The 13,570-nt window shown below is 45.3% G+C and overlaps 1 protein-coding gene across 22 annotated transcripts in view; it reads left to right on the top strand.

The window, feature by feature from the left end:
* Nucleotides 1–13,570, top strand: part of camk2d1 (calcium/calmodulin-dependent protein kinase (CaM kinase) II delta 1) — a 65,606-nt gene that overhangs the window by 23,727 nt on the left and 28,309 nt on the right. For all 22 annotated transcript variants that reach the window (XM_079370995.1, XM_079370990.1, XM_079370994.1 and 19 more), the window contains exons 3-5: nucleotides 7,368–7,427; nucleotides 10,999–11,053; nucleotides 12,517–12,582. In XM_079370995.1, the coding sequence (XP_079227121.1) occupies nucleotides 7,368–7,427; nucleotides 10,999–11,053; nucleotides 12,517–12,582 (181 nt within the window). The remainder of the gene's footprint in view (nucleotides 1–7,367; nucleotides 7,428–10,998; nucleotides 11,054–12,516; nucleotides 12,583–13,570) is intronic.

Below are 13,570 nucleotides of genomic sequence, written 5' to 3'. Positions count from 1 at the left end.
ACAACTTCACTCTCTTCCTGCAGTGTGCAGGCAACGTCACTGACGTCATTTTTATCAGATTCCACAGACGACACTGAACATTTAAAAGCTTAGATGCAACTTTTTTTAGGATATGCACAAGAAGTCCCAACACCCGAACTGCTCAAATGCACCTTTACCTCCCTGAAAGCAATTAATCTCTAAGTCAAGGAGTTACTGGACCAAGACTCTGTCAAAAGAAAAGTACTTTGACTTTCATTTGGATGGAAATATGAAGACGAGACTGTGCTGAAGAACCCAACTGGTCCGTTCTGCCTCCTCCTCCTCTCTCCGTCTCACAGCTGGGCCTGTCCTCTTCCTGTTTACACTCCATCAGCTTCATCACATGAGCGCTCTGAGCCGTCGGCACACATGTTGTAACGGGAATCTGACTAAAACTAAAACTCTGTTTCTCATAACAAAACCAGACAGAACCTTCTGCAGGTCAACCGCACAAACCGCTGACTTTATTTCTCACAGACGGTACGAAAGACAACTTTACATACTGTCAGAGTCTGAAGTACTATTAAGTACAAAACTAGCTGTCTAAATATTGAACTATAGAGGAGAGGAAAACGTTCTGAAGTTGTCCTGCAGCTTGTTTCAGCCTGCAGCTCGGAGAATGTCCCTAAACGTTATTGTTTGTGTCGCTGACTGACTCAGACTGTGTCCTGGATGTCTGATGACATAAAAGGAAGGATCCCTTACAAGTTTAAATTTTAAACAAGTGTAAAAGCTTGCAGTTTCCGAGTGTTCACTGGAAGTCCCATTAACAGCCTGGTTATAAACCCAGGACTTAGTAGTATTCAAAACCCCCCTGGTTCAGAAAACCAAAAGCAGCTGTTTCATCCGTCTCATCAGAGCCACGAGGAGTTGCTGGTCCACTCCTGCCTTTATCGGCTCGGTTGTTATTTCACGTTGTGGGTCAGCACACGCTCAGGTTACCCAGATACATGTTCATAATATGTCTCCTTTCACTAAAAGCTTCATCTCTGGTCAGTTAGAGTAACAACCTGGGCCTGTTAGTGACTAACACTTGTAGAAGACCCACTTTGTTTGGATGCATCTGCCTTGGATTACGTTGAAGCCATGACGGCCTGTTTGGAGGCTGCAGGCTGAAGAATATGAGCCACATCTGAAGATACTGGAACATCATGTGTTATTCTGTACCTTTAATCGTTCCCTCGGTCATTATTGAACCTCTCCAGGGTCGGTTCATCGGCTGAATGTTTAGAGAGACCCAGCGACTCGTCACGAAGCTGGACTGTCAAACTGGAACTCTGACGGATATCTCGCTGCCCAACCAATGTCTGGCTGTCGGTGATAAAAGTCATCACGCTGACAGCAGCTTCCCCCGGCGATGCCACCTGTCTCCACACACACACACACACACACACACACACACACACACACACACACACACACACACACACACACACACACACACACACACACACACACACACACACACACACACACACACACACACACACACACACACACACACACACACACACAGCTTGGATGGAAAGTGTGCCTGGAGTGCAGTGAAAGCTGCTTGGACAGAATGACGAGATGTTTCTGCTGGTAGAGCTTCATTAACGCTGACTGGGCTTCTCTCTGCTGGACTCTGCTGAATCCAACACTGGGTAGTCAGACTTTGTGTGCAATGGAGAATAATTTAGTGTAGGACTGAGCATGATATCCCATTTCTCAGAAATATATAAAGTATATTTTCAAATGAGAAAAAGCGGAGGGCGTAGTCCACAGGTTGGCAGGTGTTTTTAAAAAACAAGCTTTTCCTGTGTTTTGTCTTTTTGTAAACAAACTGTGTTTCATTATCTCTGAAAACTCACCTTTAGTAAAAGTCCTTCCAGGAGGAAGAAACTCTTCAAGGTGTTTCCGTGTAGACAGATAGACTCTTTATTGTAATAGTATTAGAATACAATAAAACTTTGTTTGTCGTGATCCTGTACATGTCTCCAAATATATTCATAGTTATGTACATTATCAGTGAACGAGTAAGTAAACGGTTGTGGTGGCTGACGAATGTACAAGTAGCTGGGTTAGACAGTTTAGTTCTTACAACGCCACCCTGTGCGCCACTTTCTCCTCCGTTTCAGTGCTCGTCAGTTATCAGTGCGACGGCAGACGTGCCCAAACGAGTGCTAACGTTGCTAACTGGACCGTTTACAGCCGCACGCACACATACATAGTTATTCTCCCATAGAGACGCCTGATTGGACTATGGAGGGCACTGCTGCTTCATACAACACTCCCACCCAACAAACCCCGCCTCAGATGATGACGTCTTGGATGAGACCTTCTCAGACTTCTGGTTTGTGTCCTTGACTTAGCGTGGTCATCCATCCTTTATGTTCCTCTGACACTCTCTTATATTCATCTTATCCTCTTCCATGTCCCTCTTATGTGAAGATGAAGTTTAGATAATATCATGCACACGGATTATTCCAAGCTTCCATTGAGAGACATCGTCTGCTGTGTTGTTATCACATCGAGTCACAGTTTTTCCAAATATTTCACGTGTTTTCTTGCTGCCCATGTTATGACCTGCATGATCATTATGGGCGACATCAGCTGTGCGAGTCTGTCGTCGCGGTTCACTGACCTGGTTTGGACCGCCGTGCGGTGGCTGAGCTAATGCAGTCAGTCCAGGCTCCAGGCTGGAATATCCCCTGTGGCTTTAAGTGGGCCAGAGAGGCCGGGTCCATAACTGAGCCAGAGCTCCTCCTGTATGTGTGAGGACGTGTGTGTGTGTGTGTGTGTGTGTGTGTGTGTGTTTTTTTTTTATTGCTGCACAGAGGGATTTGACCCGGGAAAGCCCAGACTGAGTTTGTGGAGGAGAGCTGATGTCAAAGCAGGAAAACCTGAAACCTCTTCTTCATGTTAGGTGAAGAAGTGAAAGCTAAAAGTTTTCCATGTATAAGTTTGATTAATTCATCATGATATCTGCTGCATTTTATTAGAGATCATTACAGGGAATCAGCGGTAGCACTGTAAAAAGATAGTGCTGGGGCTGACTTGACCAAATTTGAGATTAACGTCCAAAATGAAAGCAGTCATTTTTTAACTGTATTAAACATACAGTATTTAAATTTCACCACCAGGGGGTTGTCAATCAAAACCATAAGAAAAGATGACGTTGACGAGGGGAATCATGGGAGTGATTCTCTCTGCTACTCCTTCTCTCCCGTCTGCCACGAACATAAAAACAAAACATGTTCAAAACATTTCAACTCCTAAATGAAGGAATTCTCCGGCTTTGATAACTGTTGGAAACATCAGAGGAAATGTAGTTTCTTACTTGTAGTTAGTTATCAAAGTGAAAAAGAATTCGAGGTGTTATACCTTTTAATCGCATGCCCTTTTGTCCCTTTAGGCGCACCGTAGATTTGGTCGGTTTGCTCATTTGAACAAACAATCTGAGCATTTGAGCGGACAAATCAAGCACTCCTATTGGTCATAACTTGATTGTTGGGATTACTTTACAGCCATGACAGGCTGTTGCTGCCTGTCAGATGACAACTAAAGAAATCTAACGGAGAAATTCTTCTGAACTTTTTTTGTTCTTTTTGGTCGTTATTTCGACCCCAAAATAAACGCGGCACTGAAAAAAAAAAGTGGAGCGTTTATGAATGCTAGCAGTCAGGTCTTATAAAGGGCTGGAGGTGAAGAACATGAAGCCGTTATTGATCCTAGCCGGTGGACTCGACCCTGACAGGGAGGATTGTCAGCACAGTGACTTGATGTACTTCAGGTTAATGGCAGGACACACACACAACCACTCTGTGCTGATGAACATCAAGTTGAAGCATCTCTGTCCTCTCCTTGTTGACCTCAGCTTGATTCCCTCTCTTCCACTCATCATCCTCTCTCTCACACACACACACACACACACAGAGCTGTTATATTACAGCGCCCGCAATTACACCCACAGCCAACAGTCTCCTGTTCGTCTGCAGCTCCAGCAGTGATAAAAGCCGTGCTGGTTATGATGACTGCTAATGAGGATATTCAGCCATATCATCAGAACACGCCGCTGTGACTGACACGCTTACCTCTCTGTGGGGCGACCGGCACATTGTCTCTGAAAAGCTTGTTTACACCCCTCATGTGATTGTGTGTTTCACGAGGCGTTCAAGTTTTTCTAACAATGTGCGTTTCGGCATCCTATAAGTTTAGAAGGAAAACAGCTGTGAAGAGTTTTGTGTTTGTTTTATCCAACTGACTCTGCCTAAGTTAGGTTACTTAAGAATAAAGTTCATGTTGTCTTTGGGTTCTCCATCCTCAGGGAATGTAGTTATTTTGCAGCATTGTTAGTGTCCTACTAAAACGTCCCTTCTTTTCCTCTCTGCTCAGGTCCCAAAACAACAGGTTGAATTAAATTAGCAGGAAGAAGATATGAAGTGAGAGTCCTCTTCATGCATGGGTAACATGTCATCATGAAGTAGAGTGCAGACACTAAAGTTAGAAATCTTCTTCGTGGGTAACGTTTTCTTTCTGCTTTGCGTCTTTTTGGCCTCGAGAGAAACCACTGCTGCAAAGTTTGTTTGAAGTTTGTGGCGAATAAAAGCAGAAGAATGACGAAATCATCTCAACATCTCAAGCAGAGATTTTTAGTTCAGTGGGAATCAGCTTAAAATCATCTTCAAAAAGCTAATGCTAACTTTAGCAGTATCAAATTGTTTGACACCATAAATTACATTACATTAAAAAACATTACAGATGCTAACCACAGAAAAGAGTGCATTAAACATCGCTCAAGGTTCCCCTTGAACTTCAAGACTGGCTTCACACTTGGCCATCCACTTGGTGGATGAATGGTAAAAGGCGTGGTGACCCGGGTTCAAATTGGACCTGTGGCTCTTTTCCCAGCATGTCCTGTGCTTTATCACTCTGTCCTTGATTGCAGACCCTATCCACTGTCATACCTCTACAATGAAGGCACAAAAAGCCACACTAAAAAAAACCTACTTAATACTAAACTTACCAGTCTGTTCTTACTGATCTCGTCAAGCTTTTGATCTCCATCCCTAAGAGACAGAGATATATATTATTTGCCCATTAGATGCCTAAATCTGGCTGCACACTTGATTAGGCCAAATCCTCCCCACGATATGGTGCCCCGTGTGAGGCTTGTCTCAAGTGTGTCGATTGGACTATTTTACTGCTCTCGATTGAGTCCGAGCTTTCCCCTTTTGATCACGTGACGCTCTCTGAGATCTCCTGTCTGTGGAATCGTTACTCCTAAGAGCCGGGCTGTTGGCTCGCCGTCTGGCCCAATCATCTCGTTCGGACGATATTGATGTTAGAAATGGGTTAAAACCGGTTCAGATTTGAAACTTGTCTCGTGTGTTGCTGGCCTAAAGAAGCTACTCAGTTTAAAGATGACAAACCATTTTCACAACACCAAGAGATTTACAAAGATTAGCTGTTATTTTTATTGTGCTTTGAGAAACAAAGGTGGGCACACAGGTAAACAAAAACTGGAGATGTGAGAGGCAGGAAATGAGAGCAGAGCTGAGGCCAAGGGGAATAAAAAGTGTGTGTGTGTGAGATTTGCAGTGCTCTATCCATCGATTTTTACTTTTTTCTTAATATCTCACACTCACTTCCTCTTTGTCCCTTGGCACCAAACACCATTACTCACCTGTTAGTGTAGGAACTGCAGGTGAAAATAGGGGAGGGAGCGGACTATTATTACTTTTCTCTCCATCTCGTTTCTAAATGAGGTTTTGTCAGAACATCCTGAACTACAAACTGATTGACACATTATCTTTTAAGGGGCCCTGAATGAGAGAGGTGTCGATGTAGAACCAGATGTGAGGCTGTGCAGCTCATTTGATCGGTCTTCTGCATTGAAAATAGCAGCTGTCCTCATTTCCATCGGCCTAATGACTAGCTTTTCTGGGTTTTCTAAATGGGCCAGCTCCAGTGTGAATCAAACCAAGGACTTGTGATTTGTGATTGATAAAATGTCAAGCAGTGGGAGAGACACCCAAGATGTGTCCTGTGCTTGAAGAGTTCTGATTGGTCGAGAACGCCTCGGTTTAGCCTTGAAGCTTACATGTTGACTAAAGTTTGAGAGCTGCTGTCACCGTAGGTCCGTCCCCCCCCCGAAAAAGAAAAAACAAATTGAAATGAAAGCGAGGACGAGGAAATGATCAGCCGTGTGAGGCTGCAGCCGGGCTGGAGATGGCTCGTGAGCAGCACTCAGGCTGTTAATCCTGTTATGTCACAGATTAGTGGCGTGCTGTGCAGCGGATGGACGGGATGATGTGGAAAAGTGAGCGCTGACCCGGTGACTGCTGGGATTACAGCTCCTGTAAAAGCACATCCCATTGGTCTGATTAGGATTAGAGGCTCGTAAAAAAAGGCACGCGATTGGAGAGGACGAGATCGCCTCTGGTTGGAGGCATGATGGGATTACAAAGTCTCTCCCATTGGTGCTGGTTGAGATCACACTCACTGCTCATTGGTAGACCTGATATGACAGTTAATGATTGGTCTGTTTAACATTTGAATGTTCTTAGTTTATTCCAGCAGCCATCAAAGTTCTGTTGAATGAATTCGAGCTGTTTTCACACACATTGACGTCTGAACCAGTTGCTGAATTTCAGATACACTTTCAAATAGGAAAAGCTTTTATTTTGAAAATAATGGATGATTAAAGCAGGGTGTCCTTTCCTCGTTGTTCCAGTCTCTGATTTTATACGCTGCATATAAATGTACATTTAAGTGCAACCTTGGCAGCAGTGGAGGACAGGCTCTTTCACAGTGTCGGTGAGCTGCACGATGGCTGGAAGAAGTTCCAGCATTGTGTCACCTGCATAAAGACGGACATGTCGAAAAGTGTTTTAAATTTCTATCCCGATCAGAAATTTACAAATCTTCTTCCTTGTCGTGTAAGCGTTGGTATCTCCCCCCCCCCCCCCCCCCCCCCCCCCACTCTAAATGCTAATATGTGATTGTCTTCTGTCCTAAATAATGAGCCTCGGCCTGCCTTTCCTTTTTGTCACTTTGTACTTTCTGTTCAGAATCCTATTAACCTGTAAAATGACCTGCCGCTCAATCAGACAGTATTCTTCTTCTGCAGATGTAAAAATGATGTTCTCTAATAAAAGAGCACAAAGGCTTTAAAAATGAGATGTGTAAGACGAACTGGACATGTGCTTCTCTTTCCTGCAGCTCGCAGTAATGACTTACGACTGTTAGCTTTACTGCTCATTTGTTCCCCGGCAGGAGGGAGTCGGAGTTTGAAACCTTTCAGCAGACAGATGTGACATGTGTGTGTTTCTCTCTCCCTCTCTCTCTCTCTCTCTCCACAGATCACCAGAAGCTGGAGCGAGAGGCCCGGATCTGCCGCCTGCTCAAACACGCCAACATCGGTAAGCAGCGCTCCCGTTCTCCGTGCTGGTTCCTGACCTCACTGTCAGCGTGTCACAGCGAGGCTGATGTTTAATGTATGTGTAAGTGTTTCAGAGCCTGCAGAGACTTCACCACATGTAAAGATGCATGAAAGATTTATTCAGTGCGCCAACATCCACATTCTCTGTTTCAGCACTTTTGACAGCATGCGACAGGAAAGCCACAGTTTACTTTCTTAAACACATTTCTTCTTTACACAATGACATTTTAAGATTTAATATCCTGCTCACAGTGGCTGCTCAACTTGAAAAAAATCAAAGTAAATGCAATCCAACAAGGATCTAGAGAGGAGACGAGGTGTCAGTGAAAAGGCCTTTGCATGAATCTGTAATCCAAAGAAAAAGAACATAAGGTAACGCATGGCACACTGAGTCTGATTCTTTTTTTTATTAGTTGCAAAAATTTGCAGTTCCGAAACGAATATTGACGGATGAAAGTTTCTGAGTCAGAATTCAAACCTGATCGATCCAGGTTCTGATCCATATTGTTTGTTTCCATAAAAGACCACTTTGTAAATAAGTGTTTTAAGTAATGACTTGGAGTTTTATTTGTACTTTGAAATTCCTACTAAAAATCAAATCAGGTAAGAATCAAAAGATCCAACTTGAGATCGTATTTGTTTTTTAACGCGTGTTAATTTTGGACAAATTAAAAAAAAAAAAAAAAAAACGGACTCGTGTGCAAAGGCCTTAAATGCAAACTGACCTCTTTATTCAAATCTGATTGGACACGCAGGCGCTGACAGGAAGTGACTCTTTGTGTTTGAGAGACATGCTCGGACCTTGTATAGCGTCGGAGCAGAAGGCTGCTTCACGAGAAGGAGACCGATCACTGAACATGGAAGGCTTCTTCTGACCACTCCTTATATGGGATGTGGGGGCGGGGCCACGCAGTGCCTTATAACTGATGCCTGAACTGAAGCTCTAATTGATCCTGCTCTGTGGATTGTGTAATCGCAGCGTCTATAAGAGGAGCACATCTGCACCCTAACTTCCTCCCCAACACACACACACACACACAGAGACACAAACACACACACACACACACACACACACACACACACACACACACACACACACACACACACACACACACACACACACACACACACACCTCTCTTCCTCGCTTCGGGAGTCACAGAGGCCAACAAACTGTAATTACCACTTCAAGAACGACTTTCCCACGCAGTGACAGTCGGTGTTTATTTGTTGCTTGGTCCCTTTTTTCTTCTCTGTTGGGTAAAAAAAAAACAAAAAACCCAAGGTGACGAGTAGAGACAGACAAATAGAGGATGGGGGGGTTATTTGGTTTGATGGTCTATTATCGTGCAGTCAGTAGAAGAAGAGGTTTAGAGAGGGATGTTTTTAGAAGCTTCACTGTGACACAGTCCAGAAGAGTCTTTGATTATGTTTATAATAAATAATTAATATTTCCATCGGCTCCCGTTAGGATCAGGCTGAAGCCGTGGAGAGCGCTGGTTAGTTTGGTGTTTCAGGCTTTAAGGCGGTCTTCACTGTGCTGTGGAGAAGCACTTCATCAGGAGGAAGATTCACCATCGACTCGTTTCTTTTTAGAGACACGAGCCGTCTCTCCCTCCAGTACGGCGATTGACGTTTTGCAGCTCGCAGCGGACCCGTCGTTATTCCATTCACACGCCGCGCCGAGCTCTGGGAAAACCCCTTCTTCCTCCCCTGGTTGTCATGGTGATACTGTAGATCTCATAGATGTCAATCAGGACAGGAGATGATGGAGAATCCCCGCGGGAGGATCTTTCCCTTTTTTATCTTTTGATCTACCATCCTCAGATCGCAGCTGTTTGTCTTTGAGCACACACACACACACACACACACACACACACACACACACACACACACACACACACACACACACACACACACACACACACACACACATTCTGTAGTAGTAGTCCATTTGTTAAAAAGCTCAGATGTTCGTGTTGTTGTAAGTCCTCCGCAGCGCTGATAAAAGGAGGAGAAAACTTGATATTTTAAATCAGTAAAGTAAATTCTTCCCCGACTGATTCATCGATCGTCGAATGAAATCAAAGCTGCTCCACAGATTGGAACAGTCAGTGCTGCTCATTAAGCTCGGAGCTGATGGCACAGCAGGTGCTGCAGAGCAGGAGCAGCGTGTTAGTCTCACTTTCGCCCCCTTTGTCTCTTCACACCCCGTCATTTCACGTCCATGAGACGGGGGACGTTAATTGGGTCAGTGAAACCTCGGAGCTGCTTCCTGTTCAGCCAAGTGGAAGAGACGGGCTCGTTCAGAACACCTGAGCGCTGAAGGCTGAACTGTGCGCATGTTAATGAGTTAACATACGAGGGCTGAACGGTTGTCCTCACGTCGTGTTCGTCTGATGGAGTGGATCCTCCATCAGGGGTAGCGCCTGTGAGCGTGCACGTGAAGCCCCTCGCTTGGTGCCTCACACTTTCTGCAGCAGCAGCAGCGTGATGCAAGGCGTGTTCAACGACACACTGTGAAAGGTCATTTTAGCCAATCAGGAAGGATTATTCAAGTTTTAAGAGCCACCAAAGTCGGGCAGAAAAGGGCGAGCAGACTGTGAGGCGATCATCAGCTGATGGGCCGGGACGTGGCGTTCTGAGCCTGAATGATACTGGAACCAAGAACTAACCCATTTCAGATCTCACTCATCCAATTGCCTTTTTTTTTTTTTCTCTTTAAGCGAGGATCCGGCTGAGATGGGATTTTAGGGCCGATGGCGTTCCTGATATTAGAGAGAGAAAAACAATCTCCTGTCTTCAGAGAGTGACAGATTAACACGTGTGTTGTGTTGGCTGGTTGTCAAACACACAACATGTAGAACAAGAACCGCTCCACACGCTGCGTCCTCTGAGTGACGGTGCTTGTTGTAATCCTCATAGCGCCCTCTGCTGGTGACAGAGAACTGCTAGCTTAATGTGATGTAAGTCGAGTCACGTCGACGCGTATCTGGGATAAAATTAGCGATGACGAATGATAGTCACGCGGTTATTTGGCTGAAGAGTTTTTAGATCATTCTGTGTCAGTTTACATGAAGCTACCAGCTAACTAAAGAGCGCTAACATTAGCATGCTAACACAACAATGCAGAACACAGGTCCAGGACAATCCTTAAAAGATGCTTGATTCTGATTGGTTCTCACTGCTAACTCCTTCGTGTGAATGTGAGTTTTGGGGAGGGGGGCGGAGGCTCGAGTACGGAGGGGGTGCGTCCAAACAGGAAGTTTGTTTTGGTTTCACGCTGGAGTCACTTATAGAAGCATCATGACAGAGGAAAGAAGAGAAACATTAAAATAGAAAATGTAAAACTGAAGGTCAACATCTTCTGGATCAAAACGTTTCACATGCTTCCTTTCATCTGTTGATTCACTGAACTCGACTCTGAAACGGTGAAACAGGAAGTGAATACGGAGGATTTGAGTTTCTTTCCTTCGGACAATAATCAGCTGTAACAGTTACCTGCTTTTATCAGAGAAACACTGAACATCAAACCTCTTCTGTCTTGTCACAGTGCGGCTCCACGACAGCATCTCAGAGGAAGGATTCCACTATCTGGTCTTTGACTTGTGAGTATCATATCTACTAACACACACACACACACTCAAACACACACTGGCGTCACACAGGGGAGAGGTGTGAATCACTGAGGCATGATGGGAGATCAGATGTGGGTCAGCGTGTCCACAGATTTGATCGAACACTGAAGAAACAAGCGAGCTCAAAGTGAGAGGGGAGGAATAAAAAAACGGAGATCGCAGGGTGGCGTCGAGCGTTCTTAAAGAAGTCCTCCACATGGAAGAGCGTGACGGGACACATCTCCCTCAGTTAGAGAGGAGGCACTTTGAAAGAGCTTTGTTTTTAAGCTCAGTAACAGACGCTGCATCAGAGGAAATCCTGCTCACACTTCATATTTGGGTCACTTCCTCGCCGCTGGACGAAGGCCAACGTAAACACCGGGACTCCTCGGCAGCTTTTTAAAAACACCCGACTCATTGGAAGCTGAAAACTCCGACGTGGGAAAACTCCACAGGATCAAATGGTGATTGTTGTCCCCCCCCCCCCTCTCTCTCTCCCCACGTGGTCATGGAAACAGTTTTCATTCAGAATACATCCTTCATCTCCTTCTCCCACGTTTGAGGTCAGTTTGACCCGCTTTAATAAACCTGCTCGTGCTCACATTCAGGGTTTGTCATTTTCACAATTAAATAAACCGTGCTTGTCGTTCCCTCCGTGCTCCTTTCAGACATGAGAAGAGCTGGCAGAAAACTTCCTGATATTACAGCTGCACTCACTGTTTCCTCTTCTCCAGGATGCTCCTCTCCACTCTTTAGACACATATTCTCATTATAGCGTTGTGTCGAGGACCTCCTCCTCCTCCTCCTCCTCCTCCTCCTCCTCCTCCTCCTCCTCCTCCTCCTCCTCCTGGCTGACAGGGACGGACTATAAAAGATCTGGATTTTCCCACCAGTGCACGTGTGGAAAACTACTTTTGAGTGGATTTGCGTTGATGTGCAGCAGGATCACGTTTCAGCCATCACAGCGTGTTTCAAGGCTGCAGGCTGAAGCCATCATCGAGCAAATACTCCTTTTTGTTCCTATTAGACCCCAGATTTAACAAACACCCCCCCCCCCCTTTCCTTTTGTTAAGTCATAGTTACTCCTCCTCCTCATGTGTTTCTGTCAGCGCTGCAGCCTCGATCACAGCAGGAGGTAAAGTGCTGCGTCCTCTCTCTGCTGCACACACACACACACACACACACACACACACACACACACACACACACACAGATTTTCTCGTCAGCGTTGCTCACTTGGAAAAAAGCTGTCAGCGGTCGGCTCACGGAAAAGACGTGAAAGTTGTTCCAGCTGAATAAACACTGACCACACGGTGTGGGAACGTCTCAGCAGTAATAAATCACTGCACTCGTTTCAACATCTTCCACTCAGCTGATGACCCCGATGACGCCCCCCCCCCCCCCTCCCCCGGTGACGGAGCACTTCTCTGACTCGTTCTCTGTTTCTCCTCCAGAGTGACCGGCGGCGAGCTCTTTGAGGACATCGTTGCTCGAGAGTACTACAGTGAAGCCGATGCCAGGTCAGGAGCGCTCTGTTGTGTTTCTGCTTGAAATGTGAAACTGCGGCACTAAAGGCACATTTCAAACAATCCAGTAAATGTTTAAAGTCATTAACAGTCACCTCTGGATCGGCGTGACGTCACCTGGAAACACAGAATCTGCCTTCAGTGCCTGACAGACTTTTCTTTTCTCTCTGTTTTATAAAAATTCACTCAAAAAGAACTCCCCCCCCCCCCCCCCCCCCCCCCATGTACAGAGGCTGTAGTCCTCGTCACAGCGGCCGTCGGTTCGAGTCCGACCCCCCTGCTCCCTCCTCCCAACATCTCCTGTCTCTCTTAGCTGTCTGAGCCTTCATGGGCAAATCCCCCCCCCCCCCCCCCCAAAAGATGTGTATTCTGTTTTTTGAGTGGATTTTTATTTATTTAAATTTTTTTTTTTAAAAAGTCCCTTTTTTAAATGTTATTTTCTGAAATGTTTGTAGAGATAAGAAGATGCACCTCTCTGGTTTCCTGTCGCTCAAAGGGACAGTTCAACAATCAGCTTTCTTTATAAGAGTGACACGTGGTTAGCTTAGCACAGGGGGGGGTCCAAGGTGCGGCCCGGGGGCCATTTGCGCCCCTTTAGGGGCCCCCGACTTCAGTAGAAGAATCAGAAGATTTTGGCCTCATTCAGATTTTCCACTTTCTGTATTAATTATGAAAATGAAGACTGTCGTTTAACCCTTTAATAACCTGAGATAAACAGAAAGAGTTTACAAAATCAAATCACCACGTTACAGACAAAAACAAAAACGTTCTTTTATCAAAGCGTTTCTTTTGTGATCCCACGAAGCCTTCCTGTTTTAAACTGACAACAATGGTGTCTTCCTGAAATGAGCTGTTGTGTTTTTTACGTTGCTCCGCGAGCGATTCTGACACGCCTGCAAGAAAAAAAGTTTGGACACCGCTGGTTGAGCGTCTCAGTCCATCATGGAGACAGACAGCGGTGGATTCACGTGTCTCTGATCGG

Source organism: Symphodus melops (assembly GCF_947650265.1).
Source record: "Symphodus melops genome assembly, chromosome: 20".
NCBI lineage: Eukaryota > Metazoa > Chordata > Actinopteri > Labriformes > Labridae > Symphodus > Symphodus melops.
The sequence above is the reverse complement of the archived record's forward strand: the minus strand, read 5'-3'. Positions and strand labels throughout refer to the sequence as shown.